At 46.1% G+C, this 19,831-nt stretch overlaps 1 protein-coding gene across 1 annotated transcript in view; it reads left to right on the top strand.

Moving 5' to 3' along the window:
- Positions 1 to 3,498: 3,498 nt before the first annotated feature.
- The window catches only part of LOC131664879 (protein jagged-1b), a 47,463-nt gene continuing 31,130 nt past the window's right edge, over positions 3,499 to 19,831 (top strand). The window contains exon 1 of the mRNA XM_058936311.1: positions 3,499 to 3,954. Coding sequence (XP_058792294.1) covers positions 3,907 to 3,954 — 48 coding nt within the window. The 5' untranslated portion in view covers positions 3,499 to 3,906. The remainder of the gene's footprint in view (positions 3,955 to 19,831) is intronic.

Raw genomic sequence — 19,831 nt, forward strand, 5'->3', positions numbered from 1 at the left:
TCTTTTATTCGCCAAGTGTAAATCACGGCGGCGCGCAAGTGCTCGCGCATACAAATTACACGCGGCGTCGTGAGAGATCGATCGATCGAACATCACATACGCATACAGTGAATGTGCACCGCGTACATATATGATCTCCGCCTCTTCGTCGTATACGCGTGATGTGCTCTTCATCTCTCCGTATTCGTCAAATTAAAATTTACATGTCTCCGTATGGTTGAAACAGGTTGCAGTATAGGTGTGCATGTGTGCGCAACGACGAGGACGACGACGACGACTGACTTTCTTTTACTTTGTGCTTCGGTTCCCGCGCCGCCTACCTGCGCGATGTAAGTATATAGCTCGGCACTTTGCGAGTGCTGCGTGCACGTGTACACATGCCGGAGAGCGCAAGAGATGTTCCCCGAGTTTTTCGGGTGATTGAGTGCGTTACCTCGCCTCGTTTATTAATTAATTGAGACTGTCTACCGATGTTTTACGTTCTTGTGTCTCATGTGAATATTATACTTGTTTCTTTACCGTTATTCCATAGAAACAGCTGACTACATTTGATATTACTGCGTTTCTACTATTATCAATTATCTAAAGGATCTCCATCAAATTTCGTTTCGTCAACGAATACGCTGGATTTGTTACTGACATTTTACAAACTTTTGGTCATAGCGATCGAAAGCTTATCCCGGAATAACACGATCTGTGTCAATAGGTTACAAAATATCGCAACATCTGTGCTTCAAAATCCCAAATACAAGGAATCTTACAGTTGTACTGCAGTATTGTGCTCATGGCCGACATATTCGGTAAATAAATTTCTGTTGGAATAGATGGCGCGTTTCATTTTTTCTGCTTTCTCGTCCAAGTCATGGAAAAAGAGTGCTGGGATGATGTCAGGGTTTAAGAGCCTCGTGTGCTCTACGCGCGCTCGCCGTATGCGAACGCGCACCTCGGCAGCTTGACGACGCTGCGACGCCACTCTCTAGCACACTACCGAGCTTGACGGCCGTGTTCACGAGAAGTTTTTTATGCTGAATGAATGCTTTTTTGAAGATTACTATTACTAAAGCCCTTCTATCTTTCTCCCTATCAGAAGATTATCATACGTAAAATCAACGATTTGTCCGACGGCGAAACGCGTCAATTCAATGAAATGCATTTGTCCACGCAGAGTGGGGTGTAACTCGCTTGCTCGCTGCACAGTTAAGCACACACATCGCATGGGAGTTCGCAAATTACGCATCATGTGCACATATCGTTGTCCCTTGGTTTATTTATCGCGCTGTGCGTGCGCGTGGCGCGAGAGAGGGTGTGGGACAATCCGCGGTAGCTGCGCGAGCTGATGAAACCGATTGTAAGATCGCGCAGCATCCTGTCTGTCTGCGTGCACGTGTATGAAGCGAAGCACAGCAAGTGTATAGCGTGTAATGCTGAAGCGGCATTATACACCTACGGATAGAAAGGAGAGTTTTGCGAGAGTAGCATACTAGATAGAGAGAAAGAGAGGAGGAGATACGTAGCGTGAGTGCATGCACACGTAAACGACTTGAAGCTGTGCAAGTCGCCTTTCTTTATTTTTCGCCGCCGCCGCCGCCGTCTCTCTCTCTCTCTCTCTCTCTCTCTCTCTCTCTCTCTCTCTCTCTCGCTCTTTCGCTCTTTCTCATTCGCTGAGTTTCTGTCGTGGCTCGCCGGAGTTTCTGTCTGGCGCTACGCGACTTGGTACATCCTTCTTGACTTATTCTCTCCGCTGATTTAAATACAATTTCGTGCAAAATACCACGAGAAAGAGGGCCTTTCTTTTACACATGCTTACTGTTTTATTGAGCGAGCTTTAATCGCTATAAACGATGTCAACTGGCGTTATTGTACGCATCGACGAACAGTTTAATACCGAGGGAATTAAAATTGAAGGTTTCTTCATTATATAATCGGTTATATACTTTCGCGCATCATCATCAAGTCGAATCTCTTGATAGTGCGCTCTGCTCAAATAAGTATCCTTTTTCCCTCTTTCGTTTCCTGTTATGAATCGTTAACGGGCATCTGTCACGTACATGTATTTTTTTGCTCGCACTTCTTATCAGTTGGCTGTCTCTTCCGAAGGCTATCACGCTTCAACGCGCTTCCAATGAAGAGACGAGAACTTTAATTTGGGAATTACTGCTCGCCATGAGCCAGCGAAAAAGCGAAAAAAAAAAAAAAAAAAAAAAAAACTCGTTTCCCCAGTGTAGTCGTATAATGAAATGGCATCCTGCGAATCTTTTGGCCATTTGCGACGACCTCGAGACGAACGGAGAGTTCCGAGGTTCCTTCTCAGTTGCAAGCACAGGGATAATCTGGCCCGCATCCAAGTTTGCAAAGTTGGTCCGAAAATATCTGTACATATCGCATTTGAGATATGCGCGCTCGCAAGTAGCATTCGCCATGAGAGCTTGTCTGCGGGGTCCGAAAATATCTGGCTGTCGGTCGGCCGCTCACCTACATACATACGCGACAATATCGCGCAGAGGACCACATGGGTGTGCAGCGAGACTGGCGCACGAGCGAGAGAGACAGACAGGTTGAAGCTATAACGGGGCGTAATGGAGGGGCAGTGCAAGAGGCGACGAGAAAAGGGAGAGAGAGAGAGAGAGAGAGAGAGAGAGAGAGAGAGAGAGAGAGAGAGTCATCGAGAGAGATTTTCAGAGTTCCCCTTTGGCAATGATGTGGGGAGGCGTTCGCGAGAGAGCTACACAGCACGGCTCGCTTAGAGTGGATAAGGTGGGAGCGAGCGGCGACTGCGCTGCTGGCGGTGGGGAGGCCCGCAGGCCGGCCTGCGGCTCTCGAGCTCAGTGTCCCTCGAGCAAGCGTTTGCTACGGCTCATGCCGCCACCGCTCTCGCTGCACCGCTCTCTCCGCTTTCGTACGTACATTCATCCGCGGTCTTCATAAAACAGTGCCTGCCTATTAATCTTCGTCTTTTTCTTATATTCTGAAATAGCAAATGAGTGCGACCCGAAGAAGCCTGCTGCCGGGGATTGTTATTCGTTGTTATCAATTGTTGCCTCTCTTCTGACTGAGATACAGCAAGAAATTGTTTACATATGATACGCATATCGGGACAAGTGCAACACAGTACAGATAGCTATCAGTGTGTGTGAGCGAGAGAGAGAGAGAGAGAGAGAGAGAGATTTGCATCCGAGAGAAGCACGGTGTGCACGATTCTTGAGAGACGGGCCGAAGGGAGAAGGGGTCACGAGTTCTCCAGGTCAGGTCGCGAGCGAGCGAGCGAGCGAGCGCAAGCGACTTAGAAGTAGAGAGTTTCTTCGTCGAAGGTGCGCTATAGTACAGCGAGAGAGAGAAAGATAAGTGAGCGGAGGGAGAAACGAAAAATATCGCCTTCGCCGCTTGCGAGCGCGAATGCAGCATCCCCGCGTGATGTTGTGTTGAAGCCATAGTGAGCGGAGAGCGCGAGTTGAGTTCTCCGTTGTAAAAGTGGAGCGCCAAAACAGATAGAACAAAGAACAGGTGCGTGTGTGTTTTTTCGTCTTTCTGTCACGTGCTACTGATATTCACCTGTTGCGCCGTCGCTGCCAAAAGAAAAGGAAAAAAACGAGAAAAAAGTGTGATAGGTCAGATAAGCCTGCCTGCCCCTTCCAAAAATAGTGCTGGATTCGATTTCTGTCAGTGTTGTGGTGAAAGCAAGAAGAAGCAGAAGTGTTTTGTATTTGATAAAAAAAAGTGAGCCAGAAGCGAGCTTTTCGATTGGTTGGTTGTTTGTTGTGTCGGTCGAGGAGGCCGCTGTGTCTCGCTAGCGGAACACGCGGCCCGCAAAGGGGAAGGAAAGAAGCTGCGAGTGCAACGGCAAGCAGCAACAACAGAACAACGACAAGTGGTGATGCGGTAGTCGTGGGTTAAGCCCCGAGGGAAGCCATGAGGACGGCCGCCGCCTACGTCCTGCTTCTTGCCCACCTCATACAGGTACGTTTGTGTGCGCACCTCCCCCCCCCCCCCCCCTCACCTCCTCGTTGACGACGAGACCGACGAACGACGATACGTTTCTCATGCGTCTACTCGTCGAGTCTCGTCAGCCGTGTCGCACAGCGAGCCGAAGAATTTCAATGAATAAAAGTCACTGTTTGGAGAGCTCGGAGACCGATCAATTATCGCTATTAGTTTTAACTGTCCGAGTTACGAAAGCTCCGAGGTACATTCCTTGGCCGAGGCTGATTACAGCGCTGCTGCCGGTTAATAACAAACTTTGTTTTGTTGGCTAAATTACACGGTCGCGCGTAAAATCCACACGCAATATGTGAAAAAATCCGATCGTTACCGGTAAAAGCTCGTTCGCTAAAAATATCGCCTTTTTCTCTCTCCTTTGCGCGGCTTTATTTTCTGTTCGACGTATGCAGGCAGCGCCAGCAGCAGCAGCAGCATGTGCTGCATGGCGAAGGGAAAGTTGCAATAAAAAGGATGCGCGCTCGGGCTATGCAGCGTCATAAAAGCCGCAGTGGCGGCGGCGACGCTTCAACTATTGCTAGTGAGTATCGTACATGTGGCACTGTGGCACTGGCTAGTAGAGAAGCAGATGTTGCCGGCGGGGCTCCTAGCTATTCGCTTGCTATTCTCACTCAATAAACTGCGTGCTGAAGACCCGTGTAAAATCTGCTTGCGCGGCCGATCGAGCAAATAGAAAGCCACCGCGGCAAAGACGCTTAGACGCACATGGTTAAACCGTGTCACCGATGACTCTGGCCAAAGCTAAGTAGGCGCAAAAAACGGAGCTTCGCGCTTGCACGTATACGGCAGCAGCGGAAGAGGCGCCCATATTTTGTGCCGGACAAACGCACGCGCGCGTACAGCTATTGCCATTGATGCACACTGTGCAAACGAAAGTCAGAGGCTCATCACGTACGTTTAATCGAGAAACGAGATTCTCTCATCCACCGCCGCGTCGCAGCAGAGCGACGTTCTTTTATCCTCTCTCTCTTTCATTCTAGGCAAGACGTTTGCTCGTTTCCGGTTTCTCTCTCGACCGGTGGAGAAAGAGCATCATGCATGCATACGCGATTATTGCGGGGCCCTTCTCTCGTCTTGGGGCCGGATAATTCAGGGGAAATTATGGGCGAAATTAGAGGGAAGCGAGCTTATTGTTTTACCCGCACTTCTGCACTGCGCTACGCATACGTACACACACACACACACACACACAGTCAGAACTTGAGAGGGGGAGAGAAAGAGAGAGATAAACGCCTACTGATAAGGGCGTATAAGATCCTTTGTTCTTTGCCTGAAGCGATCGTGTGCCGACGTTACGCCCGCCCGATTCTCTCTCTTACTACGGACTGCCAATCTTCTCTCTCTGTCTCTCCAGGATTGTTTGTTCATTGATGTCAGGCTTGCCGCTTTTTCGGGGAGTAGCTTTGTTTGCCTTTTCCCTCTTATCTCATGTGCCTGCTTCTAACCGGCAATGATTAAGTACAGCTGCTTCGACTATTTTACAAGCACCTTGCGTTATCTCGCTAATTGTCCCGGCAATTGTCTGTCGTTACCGCGAGCAGCAACGATTTCCAAACTTACGCACGACCGAACATTCATCGGATTCTCATCGATTAACACAGCGGCTCTTGTACTTTTATTTGCAGCAGCGTGAATCGAGCTTTTAAAAATATTAGCGAAGAGAGCAGGTGGAAAAAAGCTTAGGAATTTATGCACTATCGCGCCTGCGTTAGTTGGGTTTAATGCAATACTAATTTATTAATTCTCCACTCGCGCGGAATATAAGTACTAATGTTAGCGGTCTGATAAATGTCCGGCGATTAAATCAAACAATTATGACATCGCTGCGGCAGCATGCGACGAGGCGCGCACACGCATATTCTCCCTCTTTCGAGATTCCTCTGCTGACTTTTTTGTTTTTCCAAGCGAGCGGGGAGAGATAAGTATTTCCCTATGCCCGCCGCCGACGCACGTGTTTACAAGCTGCGATAATTCACAAGGCGCGTATATGTCGCCGAATAGAGTCGCGCGGGAAAAAGAGGAAAAAAGCTCTGTCGCGGAGGCTGCTGAATTTTCAATTGGTTTCTTGGCTTGTTCCCATGGCAAAAGACCACCTTTGGCTTCAATAATTCAAGCTCCTTTTAAGCGACGACACCCAGTGTGCTTGCGCAAGATAAATTCACCTCGCGCAACTTTTCTACGTATCTATCCGCTTGGCTTACGTGTGTGTGTGTGTGTACGCGCGCTGCCGCTCCATGGGAGCGCCCCGCGGAACGAAATGCCAAGTCGACGCAACAAAGAGAGAAGCTTGAAAACGCCCCGCGAGATATAGACTTTGCGTCTCGTTTTTTATTCTTCTTTCCCAGCGCGACTACTCCGCTTGCCAAATTTCCTTTTGTTCCTAGTAGCTGCTGTACTGTGTAGCACGAAAACTTCTCAAAATGAAACAACGCCACCGGAAGTAAGTGACGGGGAGAGGCGAGTGCGAATTTTTTTCCCGTCGCGCGCGCGGATTTAAGTGTCCTGTATGTGCGTGCGTGCAAGCAGAGTCTTTGTAGGATTGGAATTCGAGGTATGCCCGGTTAATTAGATTTATGGCTGGGCGATGTAATTCTTTGTCTGCAGGAGAGTATAGGCACGATTCTTCTCTCTGTCACTCGAAAATGTATTTTTGCATGCCAGAAAACCAAAAAATTCTTCGAACGTAAACATTAAAGCCGTTCGTCGAGCTGAGTGCTTGGAAATTCATTTCAGAAAAATTCCATAAATTTTATTTTTCGAGACTGTGCACATTAAGCGCGAGGCATAGCTGTAATTCAGCAAACTCCCCTCGTTCTTTAATATAGAAAGAAAAAAAGAAAAATACAAAAGATATTCGAAATATATGTACGTGCATTGGCCCCCCATTCATAGGTAATAATTTTAATACTTTTGCTCAGGCATCATGCACCCAATACTATAAAGCATATTTCTACATAAACAAAACAGCTTCCTTCCTCGTGCACTTCCACTGAATTGTGTCGGCTTCGTATTTCCTCGCTTACGTACCCCTCCCGGGCATCTGTACCTATATTACGAGCGGTAATTGCGTCGCACGCGCGCGTAATCGCCTCTTCGGCCGTCGTCGGGGCATTAGCATATATAGGGAGGCGTGCGCGCTTTTATGTAACCGTGAAGGGGGCAAATAGGCGAGAAATTCAATGACGCCCGTCGTTGTTAATCGAGTGCGCGCATTTGAATTTACTTTCTTTTCGCCGCGTCGAAGCTTTTTCGGAGTGCGAGCGGACTAAGGGCTCGTCGAATTCCCTTTTTTTTGTCCGATGCTTAATATAGTATACATGCACGCGAGGAGGGCTTCTTCTTCATCTCCGCCAGAAAGAGAGATGCTGGCTCTGCCTGCACTGCGACTTTTAAATGACCGCTTAAATTGCGATGATGTATCTTGAGGTTTTTGCAGGACGAGCTGCGCCGCACGCGTGCGGTTATACTGGTTTTTCAAGGCAAAGCATCATGCAGCACACATACGCTCGCTCACTGCCTCCGAGGATTTTCTTGCCCTTTGATCATCCATGCCAGTGTACATGCTAGATAACTGATTCAAGAAACAATTGACTTTTCTTTATGCTATTTTATCTTTTCTGCTGCGGTTTTCTGCGTGCGTCTTGAGAGATTTTCACGAGAATCGGCTGTGCTCAACATTGCTAATTACCGTCGTACTTTTATCCAATGATCTCTAATGTTTCTTCAAAATATTCAGTTTTTTCCCATTGCTAATCAAGCAGTGCACGGCAACTCGGCAAATAGATCGTTACACTTCAATTATACGAAAACCTTTGAGTTTTGCTGCAAGTCACAAATGACAAATTAACAAAAATATTTATCTTGAAATCCACTTGACAAATTCAGAAAAGAGAGAAATTTGCGTACTACGGTGTAGTGAAGCTAAGCAAGCGAACACCGTGAGTGCACAGGGGGCAAAGAGAATAATGGAGAGCTTATGGTGGAGTGAGAGAGAAACGACGAAAAGTCTTTGCTTATACTTGCGAGTGCGCGCGCGCGCGTGTGCTTGCTTACTTACTCGCTTCAAGAGGCCTTATACGCTGCTCGCAGGCACGTATGTACAAACACACGGAGAAGAGCGCTTTAAAGCGACTTTCGAAAAGTGCTCGCTCCTTCGGGCTGATTTCTTTCATCTGCAATTAAAGACCTCCGCCTTTCTCTCTCTCTCTCTCTCTCTCTTTCAACGCTTTCAATTTAAACTCCAGCCCTATTACCGTTATAAACGCAGGCGCGCGCGACGAAAATTTGCGGCTGCTACTACTTCTTTTTTGTCATCGCCATGACCGCAGGACACGACCTCCTTTACCTTTGGCGCTTTTTTTTTTGCAAGGTGACTGCGGCATAGAGGACGATTTTCGCCGCAAGTATTGGGGCAATAAAACGGCTCGTACTTTTAACGACTGTTACGCGCGCCAATGAGATTTCAAGCAACGGGCCTTTCAATCGTTCCACACGAATGTTTTTCATTCCGAAATTGAAAAAAAGCCGTCCGCGGAATGCAGCCTAAAGTGAACAAGTTGGCAAATCATTTTGCGCGAGGATTAATAAATACGAGTTAAGGGTTTTCAGTGGATTAGCCAAAAAGAGGCCAGCGAGAATAGAAAGCAGCATGGTCTGTGTTGTGTGTGCGTGTGTGTGTCGTAAACAAGCCCTTATCGTCGATCAATAAAAAGAGTACGTCCTTCGTCTCTTGCTTGCTTGCACTCGCGCCGATAAAAAGCCCGCAGGGAGAGGAGTTGTGAAGCTAAGTGCACGAGAGACAGTTGTAAATCTTATATAGCGCGGGAGAAAGGAGTAGATATAGATTATGCTCGTGAACTTCCGTGCTCACTCACTCTCTACCCAGTGTATAGGAGATGTGCTTTCACAAAGTTATATGCCCGCGAACGGATAATCGAACGTTCGAAATTGTAGGATGCTACCCTCTCTCCCTCCCGACTTGCAATTATCCGGGGCCTCCGTTAAAGAAGCTGAAAACCGATTGATCTATACTCTAGACTCCCATTGGAATCTACTCCACGCCTATCTGTTCTGCTCCTCCCGTTTTTTCTATTTCTTCTCGAAACTTCCGAGAACTGTGGTCGGCCCGAGATTGTTGTTTGTTCTGAAATAATAATAATAATAATAATAATAAAAAAAGAACAAACTCGACGAGCTTGAAGAAATATTTATGGGCACGGTAATTGAGCGTAAAATTAACAAGTTTTTTTTTTCGTTTACTAGCGGCTTACGATCGGAAGTATTGTAACTGCAAGATACTTAGTCGCTTAGATTATTGGGATTCTTGGTTAAAAGTGGACGATTCCGATGCGCGATCAAACTCTTTTGTTACCGCAAATTTAATGGATGATTTACACTCGATCAACTGATTTTATAGCCGTTCAAACATTTACTACATATGAGAAAATCTCTCTCGGATTTTTATTACCGATGGGTGTAGAGGACAGTAATTAATGATCACCATTACGTTATGGCAACATTGATTTAAAGAAAAAAACTGATTTTTCAATGGCCTCGTTACACGAGCGGCCAGCACGAAAAATTAAATTGGCCGCCTACTTTGCATATTCATGTATTATACATCGTGCATACAAGTGTCTTATTCTTTTTTGCCTTCTTACGATCGAAAAATTACTTTTTATGAAGACATTGATGGATGATATGACACACGCACGTACTGCGATACTGAAATCATTATATGCGTGTGGGAAAATTAAAGTCTGTATTGCAAACATGTCAATCGTCTCGATTGAGCTCATTCGGTGTGCCCTTATCCTGCCGCGTATCAGCGTAATAATCGATCAGTTATAATATACTTTTACGATATAATTGAATCGTCTAGTCGTGCGACCGTTTCTTGTTACCTGTCAATATTTGAAAGGGGCACTGAAAAAAAGTCCATTTTATACTTCAATAGTCATTTGATCGAAAAAAAGTTGTATAGTAGATATCTAATTACATGCTTAACTGTACATCTAGTTGTGCAACTGTGTGTACGTACGTCAGCAGGATTTTGCAATAATTCTAAAGATATTTTCCCACCAAGCTCTCATTCGCATAAAAGCTGCGTGCGACAATCCATCAGAAAACCAGTCAAGCTCGTTTGCTAGCCGAGATGCGACGCTTTCGGGCGTCACATTGTAGCCGTACGTGCTAGGCGATCGGCAATCGCCAAATGACGCTATAAAAGCAAAACTAGGGAGCCCCGTGTGATGCAGGATGCGAGCGTAAGTAACGGAAATGCGAGCAGCAGTGGACTTGATTGAATTACGAGACCGAGATTTACGGGGTTCGCGCGAACAGCCTTATTTACGCGATAATTGTGCACGCTCTGTTAAAATATTCGCCGAGAGAAAGAACAAGTTGTCGGTGGGTGCGCTGATGAGTTCTTCTCTTGGTTTTTGTCCGACGGTCTACGGGCTCGATCTTGCCGAGCCCTGCGCAAATTTATGTGTTTATCTTGGTAAGGGCTCTGCAGAAAAGCCCTGATCCGTTTACTCGTGCGCGCTTTTTTCGCAAAATCAATTTTCAGCTCCGCACTTAGCCGTTCTTAGGCCCGTTTCTTTTGCCCGACAAATGTTTAGATAAATCATGCGTGCGCGCAGCTTCTTGTCCGCGCGCATACCCGTGGATACGCTGTCGCAAGGCATATGCCGTTGTCGTATTTTTTTCCGCACCGCAATAATTTTCCTGCGAATGTCAACATAGACAGCTTGCAATTGGGTTAACACAATCATCACAGGCATTTCACAAGCATTATAATTGGAGTTCGAACAATATAACGACGGCGCATTAGCCAATTTGGAGCTGGCGTGGATTTCCGTTCTTGCCATAAACCCATCTGCCTTTGTGCGCGCACCCCTGCAGATGTTTATTGCGAAACGACATAACCATTAATATTGGAGATGAGGCAATTGTGGTATGGTTCTCTCATTAAACCGCGAGAGCGAGCGGGCATTTTCGCCAAGGCAAACGGCACAATGCCGCGTCGATAGAGATACACGCGCTCGCCTATCTCGCGACGATTCGAAATGCTCCAGTGAGTTTCTGCCATTGCTGCCTGCTGTTATTCGCTCTTTTTTTTCGGTCTTAATTAAGCGGACGGTGCGCGGAAACTTTTTACTTTTTTTTTTAATTAGCCGAGGAAAAACAGGGGCAGGAGAAATGCGCGCGCGCGCGCGCGGCCTAGGAATAGAGGAAACGTAATACGCGGCTAATCCAAGAGAAACTATTAGCAAGCCAGAAACATCGTAAAGTCTCTCTCTGCGCGTAATATTTCCGTAATGCCAGCGTAATTATACCACTGCTACTGGACTTCTCTCATTCGTGCAGGGACCTAATAGAAAATTGTCTGCTGCTCGACTTTTATCGTGCGAATGGGCGACTTTCGTTTCGGTGGCTTGTAACGGTGTGCGCGTGGTACTGTGTATCGGAAGCCGTAAAAAGTGCATTTTCTTCGAAAAGCTTTGTGCTATGCGGAATGATAATTCACATTTTCTAACCGTAATCAGTTCATGTAACCGACGAATATATATAAGAATGCGCTGGCTGCTGATAGCGGAACATATGGGTCATTCGGAATCGAGGCATCAAAATTCCTCGGTTATCTGGAAAAGTAGGGAAGATAATCATCGCGGGAATCAAACCCATTATTCAAGGAGACGAACTTTTAAATAAATGTTTCTTTTCGTGCTCCGTCTCGAGTAATTTTCGGGTGCGTTGCAGTGACAGGACGAGTTCGGAAGGCGCGTGTCGTATAAATCCTCCATCCGAGTTGCTCGCCCTTCTCGCCGACGACAGCGATGATGCTCTGGGGTTAAATGTTTGAATTCTTTCCGCTCGAGGGAGATAAGCATCGCTCATATCCCTCGCCGAAAATAAAGTTTCTCCCTCTACCAATTTTCCTTCCTTAATCACGCGCTATCGTCGTCGCCATCGTCTTCTCGCGTGAGCGTCCAATTATCCGCCGGACATCAGGTGAGTCCTGTGTGCGAGAGGTTGTTAGCCTCTCGTCGCTGCATGCGCGTTGCTGCTGTTGCCCCTTCGCGCACCGCTGAAAACCTGGAATTTCAGGAAAACAGCCGTAGCCATGTACCGCTCGAAGGAAAAAAAAAGAGAGAGCGCCCAATTGTTAACTGCTTTTCTTTCTACCTAGTATTACAGGCGAAATTCGTCATATCTCGCGTGCGGCGTAACGTACGTTGATGATACGCTGGTGCACTTTTTCTTTATGCACACACACGCACAAGCTTTCGATTTATTACGGCGCGTCGGAGTTTCAAAATTTTTCAACAAATATTTTATCGCGCATCACGACGTTAATTCACTGATACGCGCCCGCGTACGCGCTTTCACTTTATTTTCCAACTTGGCAACGAAGAAAGAAACGAAATACCAAGTGCGCGCAAGCATTGCCATAACTCATGACTATTACTAGAATATTTGATTATTTAATTTTATATAATAATTTCGCTTCGAACTAAAGAATTTGAAATGCGTCTCGCGAGCCGAATTCTATTGTGATTGAAAAAAAAGAGTACAATCCCGCCATCTGGCCTTGAGACACACTTCTTTAACATGACAAAAGCATTTTAAGTATAGCGATAAAAGAATTTAGTCTACGCTCCATTTTGGCACATCCTCTGAAAGGTAAAAATCATTCATAGTGAAAGTTTGTCGGTCGCACATCCTTCCGTAGGTGTCAGCCACAACACTTTCTTCAACATTGTCTCGCATCTTCGTCATATACATATATAAACGCATGCACCTGCATATTATACATTGCGTGAGTGTTCGCGAGAGAAGAGAAAAAGAGAGGTAACATTTAGGTTGTTGGTCACGCGAGGAGGAAGAAGAACAAGAAGAAGCTGCGAGAAGCTATAAAATCGACGAACTGCCCGGTATATAGGTATACCTATACACTAGCATAGTAGTTTCGTCTCTCGGCGCGGTGGCACATCTTCTTGGAAGTCGTTGCTCCCTTACTAATAGCCCAATGTTTCTTCTCTTTCTGTCGTTAATGCCTGCCGTGCGTAAACACCAAAAGTCGAAACCGATATATATATATATATATATATATATATATATATATATATATATATATATAGTTAATAATTGGCCTTGCCCATCACGACTCGGAAGCTCTCTTTGGCAAAGAGGTCAAACGATAAAAAAAGAAGACGCGCAACACACTCGCACAGTTGTATACCTATATTACTTTCACGAAAGAAAGTTAGGGAGAAGTTGAAAAAACAAAAGAAGCGCGAATTATATGAATCATGCGGGAAGCGTGTATTTTCAAATCGATCAGTCCCGGTGCGCACGTGCAGTTGTCCAAGTGAAATTGGTGGAGCTGCCAACTGTAACAAGAAAATTGAAACAGCTTTTTTTTCTCTTTATTGCTCGCTTGCAGCTTATACTTTTTCAATTAGTTCCCACAACACTTAGCATTCTCGTTGCGGCATAGGACAGGTGTGTGTGTGTGTGCGCGCGCGCGTGTGTGTGTGTGTGTGTCTGCGTGTACGCGTGTATAACGTGAATTTCCACTCGGAAGTGTGTCAGTCCATATGAGCACCTTCACTTTTTTTCTTATTATAAGTATGTATATACACATACAAAAGGTAGTTCATCCTGAATGGCCATCTTTCGCAATGACCTTTAAAAGCTTGCTAGCTCGACCGGCTCTTTATTTTTTACGGGGTAGAAGAAAAATTATACGTTATTTTTCTCGCTAGCAATTAGTTGAGTTGTACTTAAAAGACAAGAAACGTAACGCGAACGCATTGTTATTACACGTATTATTAAGTAAACTAAGTACGGGTTGCGTCCACAAGTTTTCTCAAGAGCTTTTATTCCACTTCAGCGATACTAACGATTGAAAATGACTCGACAATTCTTCTCTAAATCTAATTAGCAAATTAATCGATCGACTTAATCTCGTTCTTGTGAGAGACTATATTTGGATACTAGTACGAGAAAGTAATTTCAGCCTCGTGCGGTCGTTTGCGCCCGAGCAAAGTAAGGGTGAAGAGATCAGAGGAGGCTGACATCACTGTCATGATTCGAAAAACGCTTGCTTTTCCAAGCGTGCGTAAATCGAGCTCTCGTGTACAAAGTATTGAAAAGTACCTCAAAAGAAAAACATTTATTGGTCAATTACGGTAACTGATAGCCTCTCGCATTCATACTGTGTGTTCGTCCATCTCGAATATTCAGCGACAATTGCACTTAATGTATAAATATACAGTCACACAATGTACAGAGATCGTTATTGCGGGATAGTTAAAAGGCTCTGCGCGCCGTGACCATTGAAATTCACAAAAATGTCATTACGCAACTAGCTAATACTTGTTTACGCTGCGACACTCTCCCGTCGTTGGAAAAACTTGGCCATTAATCATAAAGGAAAAATTCTCACTCACGCGCGCACATTTGCAAGGTGACTCTTTCCCTTACGTGCGTAAACGCGTGTGAGAAGACACCGCAAGCAATCAATCACGACCACCTCGTGCTCGCTACTGAGAGAGAGAGAGAGAGAGAGAGCTCATTGAATAATTTCAATATCAATCTCGGAAAGGCCGTTGCACCGCGTAATAAACGCTTTTCGCTTGACGAGTGACACCGTGATTGCATATTGAGATTTATTCATAGAGGAGCCTAGATCCAAGGGATTGCCCCCTCTCATCTCTCTCATCTATAGTAGCGTAACACCGGTGCACCAACGTTTATAAGATGCAAATTATTTTCCGTCGCGGTCGTCGCCGTCGTCGATGGTGACAAATTTTTCATCGACGACGATTATTTCGTTTTATCGATGTTGAAAATCACTTAGATCTTTTTAAAGGACTACGCACATCTGCGTTTTATGTGAAAAAAAAAAAGAAATACTTGGCAAGCCTTATTCATTGCGCATTTTCACGTCTTTTAATAAGGATCACAGTTGCAAATTACAATCATTAACGCGATAGCATTAATAGTCGTTCCTCTCGTTTTTTCGTTGCCGCTGACGCTACCTGTCTATCGCTGTCGTGTACACACGCGCACGCTGGCAGTCATAAAAAAAAATGTGAGAATGAAGTATCACACTTTCATCTTACACAACTAATTATAGTTTACTTTAAATTACCAGATACAAGCGTGCGATAGTATGTACTTACAGTTCGTATACATTCGCGTATAGATGCAACGATTACGTTTATTCATGAATAAAAGAAGTTTCCCGTGCGCGTCTTTCATACAACAGCACGTCCAAATATAGATATTGAACTCGGCAGCATTGTAACCATTTTCCAATTACGCAAATTATTAAATCTCGCGTACAAACAGCTGAGCGAGAGTAAAAGTAGAGTAAGGAATAAATATAATCGAAGTGAAAGATCTGTTGGCTACATATAAATACACTGGCAATGAATGACAGATGAACACAACGCATTGCTCGCACGCACGCACGCGAGAGAGAGAGAGAGAGAGAGAGAGAGAGAGAGAGAGAGAGAGAGAGAGAGAGAGAGAGATAACATCAAATGAAAAGTCCAAGGTAGAAAAGCGCTTTTAATAGCGTCGCACGGTAGCTCCTGATTTGTGAACGCACGAGCAGCCGTGTAACGTGTATATTATGAATGACGCACGGGAGAGAGAAGTTGGCGTGTACCCGTTAGATGGCCGCGCGCGCGTTCGCGCCAGCGTAATGGAGTTTCTTCCCTGCAACGCCAACGACTTGTCACGCGTGCTTACACAACGTGTAATCGTCGGATAATCACCCTGGCATGCGCTTCGCAGTGTCGTCGATGCCCGTGCATCCTATATGCGCGTAATGTGTATCGGCTAGACGATTTTCTCGTCCTTAGGCTATCGCTGCTACTCATGTTTATGTAAAACGCGCTTCGGGCCGATCGCGATGAAAAATCGCCCTTTTTTTGGCGCGCCACGGTGAAAGTGCGCGCGGCGCGGCGCGGCACGCCGATTTTTCGACTTTTCGAGGACGGGAAGAGGCGAGCCGACGGCCGCGCGGCTTTACGCTGCAGCTTGAATTATGTAATTAAACCTGAAGCGCCAGCGAGAGAAAGATCGTATCGCGTGCGAGATTAGCCGATTATAATCGGCGTTTTCGTGCTTAGAAAATTGTCAGTCTCGTTTAGCTTAATAACGCCCATTTAACGACGATTATGCTGCTTCGATTGTAACCCACGCCATGAGAGTATTGTCTTTCGAAGGAAGCAGCTCTGAATATTTGCGAGTGCCGTATGCCAACGATACGCTGCAGCAGCGTCTAATTGGATTAGGTTGGAACGACCAATTAATTACCTACAAACGGCTCGTCGTCAAGACGATTTTTCAAAACTTGGCTCCCGTCACTGCATAATCTGTATTCGTGCGCGGTGCCATTTGGCATGAGCCCGGCCGAAGGAGAACAGAAGGAGCGAGCGCTTTGATGTGCTATCGAATTTCGAATGCGGAGTACGAAGTCTTGTGAAATCGATCGAATCCTCGCCGCGTCCGTTGTTTTCTCGACCACAAAAGAGAATTGGAGGGATATATATGTGTCGACGGCGCGCCGCGAGGCTACCTTTCTGCCCCTGTATCGCTTACCGACAGTATTATATATAGATTGCGGAAGGATACGAGGGTTTCGCGCTAGTAGGCTCCCCATTTTTTGCATGTCAAGTATCAATCTCAAGACGACGTGTAGTTGGAGCTGTATACGGAAACTATTGCAAACAACCGTCCTGACACGGTTTCTTTATAATGGATAGTCCGTGCAAGTCGGTCTTCCGCGATATATCTCGGCGAGCAGGAGTTCTTGACAAAACAATCATTGGTTTCATCATCCTCGTTCCTTTCGACTAATTTACCGAGTAGACATACCTCGGACATGGCTCACTCGGCAAACACATTGACAGTCAGAATGGAGAACAAATCCTGTTTGGACCTGGCGCGCGACTGACGAAACTCCTTAAATAGAGACGTCCGCGGACGCTTCGATCGTTTCGAATACAGTATCGTCAATCGGTCAAGCGTGTATAACCGATTCGAGTGAGAAACACCCTCGGACAAAGGATCCGATCGCGCTTTCTTCTTTTTTCGTCTTCTTCATCTCGTTCGTTCTCGCGCTCTTGCCAGTTTTCTCTTCGTTCTTCGAGCTGTGGAGAAATAACGCGCCGAGACGAAAATTTCCTGTGAGAGATTCTTATTTTCGCGTACGTCTCGCCATACCTTCAGGATCAGTGCATTCGCAACTTGTGAGAGAGAATCTATGTTCGTAAAGTTGAGTTACTTAATTAAGAGTCCTTCGCAGCCGAGAAATAATACACGCTCGCGCGCAGCTGTTCGCTGGTTTGAATTAATTAGTGTCAACGCATGAATAAAATTGACGATTTCCGCTGCTCGCCTACTTTTTCGTACATCTTCCGCTTTCTGAGCAGCAGCGACAATAAATCGAGAGACTGTCTGCACTCCGTAATTTTTTAATCGTTCGCCAAGGCTTCGATTTAAAATCGATCGATCAATGCGCACCGGAAATGTCGAGAAAAACGAAACGCAGAAATGCCGCGCGTGCGCGATTTCGAAAATAATTCTTGCGTGAGAAAGGCAAACGAGCGAGCGCTCGAAAAAAAATGTACGTGTCGCTCGCATCGATATAATCCTCGTTATTGCGATGCACGAAAAATCTGGCCAAGTGGCAGAAGGGTCCGTCCGTACGGATTATGCCTGGGCAGCAGGAGTCGAAGGAGAATATGTAAGGAAGAGGCAAAGGGAGGGATGTGTATATACGAAACAGGTTGGCGCAGCATCCGAAACCGGAACACGCTCGCTCGCCCGTCACAATTCGAAGGCGCGAGATGCAGAAGGGATTTTTCGGATGATGCCTTCTGTCTTCGTATAAATTTGCAATTCATATTCTTCGTTGGAGAGCGATTCGCGAAACGAAGGTCAAGGGCGTGGGTGCACGCGCGGAAAGGAATCGATCCATCTCGCCGTGTCAACAACTCATTGTATCTTTCGGGAAAAGGAGAATTTACTTGCCACTGCCCAATAGAGCATATCGCTGACAGGACAATCGTATTAATTTCAGAATTATTGCGTAAAAAAAAGGGAAACGTGAAAGTTTGTGTCAGCCATAGGCAGTGATTCAGAGGAGTAGCGACGGCCGTTTGCATATCATTTGACGAGCAGCGCGCTCATTTTTATTAGACTTTTATTACGTTGAAAAATCTGACTCGAAGCTTCTTCGACGACTATCCGTCCGCGGTATAATGTTTGTTCAAGGAATGAATAATCAATCGTTGCCCACAAAATAAATCCCACCTTTGTGCGCTCGATATGCCTCTAATTTGCATTCTCGGATAGGCGTGTGACAACTTGGCTTTCATCAACTCACGATTCGGTAACCGGCGATAATCCGCCCCAATTGGCACTCCATTTTCCCACGGCGCACCGACATCTCGCTTTTATTTTTAATTATTTAGCGAGTAATTTGCGGCGCGTTTTGCCGCGAAAAGTCTGGAAGGCGAGTAGCAAATAATATTAAGTATAGGTTATCTCCCCGGAGGGCTTGGCCTGCAGAAGTAGCGGCAGCCGAGATATATGGCCTCGGGCACGCACAGATTAATACACGCAAGAGAGGCACACGTACGAGCGCAAAATTAAATGACGTTCGGCTCTCAGGCCTATTTTGCCGTGGACGTGGCCAGGTAGTAGCGCGGCCACTGGTAATTACTACCTCCAACTTAGAGAGAGAGGGATTGTTATAAAGGGCTGCTTCTCTCTCTCTCTCTCTCTCTCTCTCGATTTTCGAAAGTCCGCCACAACAACGGCCTAAACGTCTACGATTTTTCGAGGCGAACGATCATCGAACTGCACTTCTTTGCCTCGGCGCGATTTTTTGAGGTCGGCCAGCTCATGGTGCGCCCTCCTCGAAAAAGCCGAGACGAAACGTAGTAAATTTTCTATCCTCACCACACCGCTTTAAAGTATCTTCTACACCGGATATTAACTGCATCGTTCGAAGAAGAAAAAAAAGACAAAACAACCTTGGAAGCGCGCTCCTTCAACGTTTCGCTGTACTACAAGTGTAGGTACTCGACTCTGTCCTTGCGTTGTAGCGTACACCCTCATTGCGTCTAATTTGGTAGCTGTGCGTGCATAACCGTCCCTGGTCGTCTCTCGTTATGCTCTCGTGCTTGCCAATTTTTGCCCCTTTTATATTCACATCAATCTCGACTTCCTCTTGTTTTCCCCGCCGCTGTAAAGTATCTTGGTGGGTTTGCGTGGTGCGCACCTATGTGTGTATACGTTATACGTATCGCGCGCTCGGCTGTGATAATTTCGATAATTTTAAGGCGCGGTGAGAACCCCTCGGTTTCCCTTCGAGAGAAAGGGAGAGAGAGAGAGAGAGAGAGGTCTTTTTTCCTCTTCTCTCATTGTTTCGCTGCTTCTCGGAAGACGCTCTCACTCACGTCTTTTTCTTTTTTTTCGTCGCTGCTCGCTCGCAACGCGTGTGTGCGAAAGCGCATAAACATGTTGAGTTTGCGAGCTTTTACTTTTGTCCGTTAATGAGATCGCTCCTCGTTACTTTTCATTTCGGCGTAGCGCTGTCTTGCCGGCTCTTGCTTTGAAAATTGGCATCGTTTGCTGCCCGGCTCTCCAACGATTTCTCGGCGCTTATGCTTATTTCCCGCGGCCGCGCTGCTGCGGGGATGCCAATTGGGAAAACGACGATTATTGCAATTAGTTTAACAAGTGTTTCGTAACATTGCGTTGTTGCCGGGCGGCTGGCCAATCAGTGTGTCGTTGCTCATTGCTG

The sequence above is a fragment of the Phymastichus coffea genome, unplaced genomic scaffold, assembly GCF_024137745.1.
Source record: "Phymastichus coffea isolate CEN01 unplaced genomic scaffold, Cenicafe_Pcof_1.1 PCOF00046, whole genome shotgun sequence".
Taxonomy (NCBI): domain Eukaryota; kingdom Metazoa; phylum Arthropoda; class Insecta; order Hymenoptera; family Eulophidae; genus Phymastichus; species Phymastichus coffea.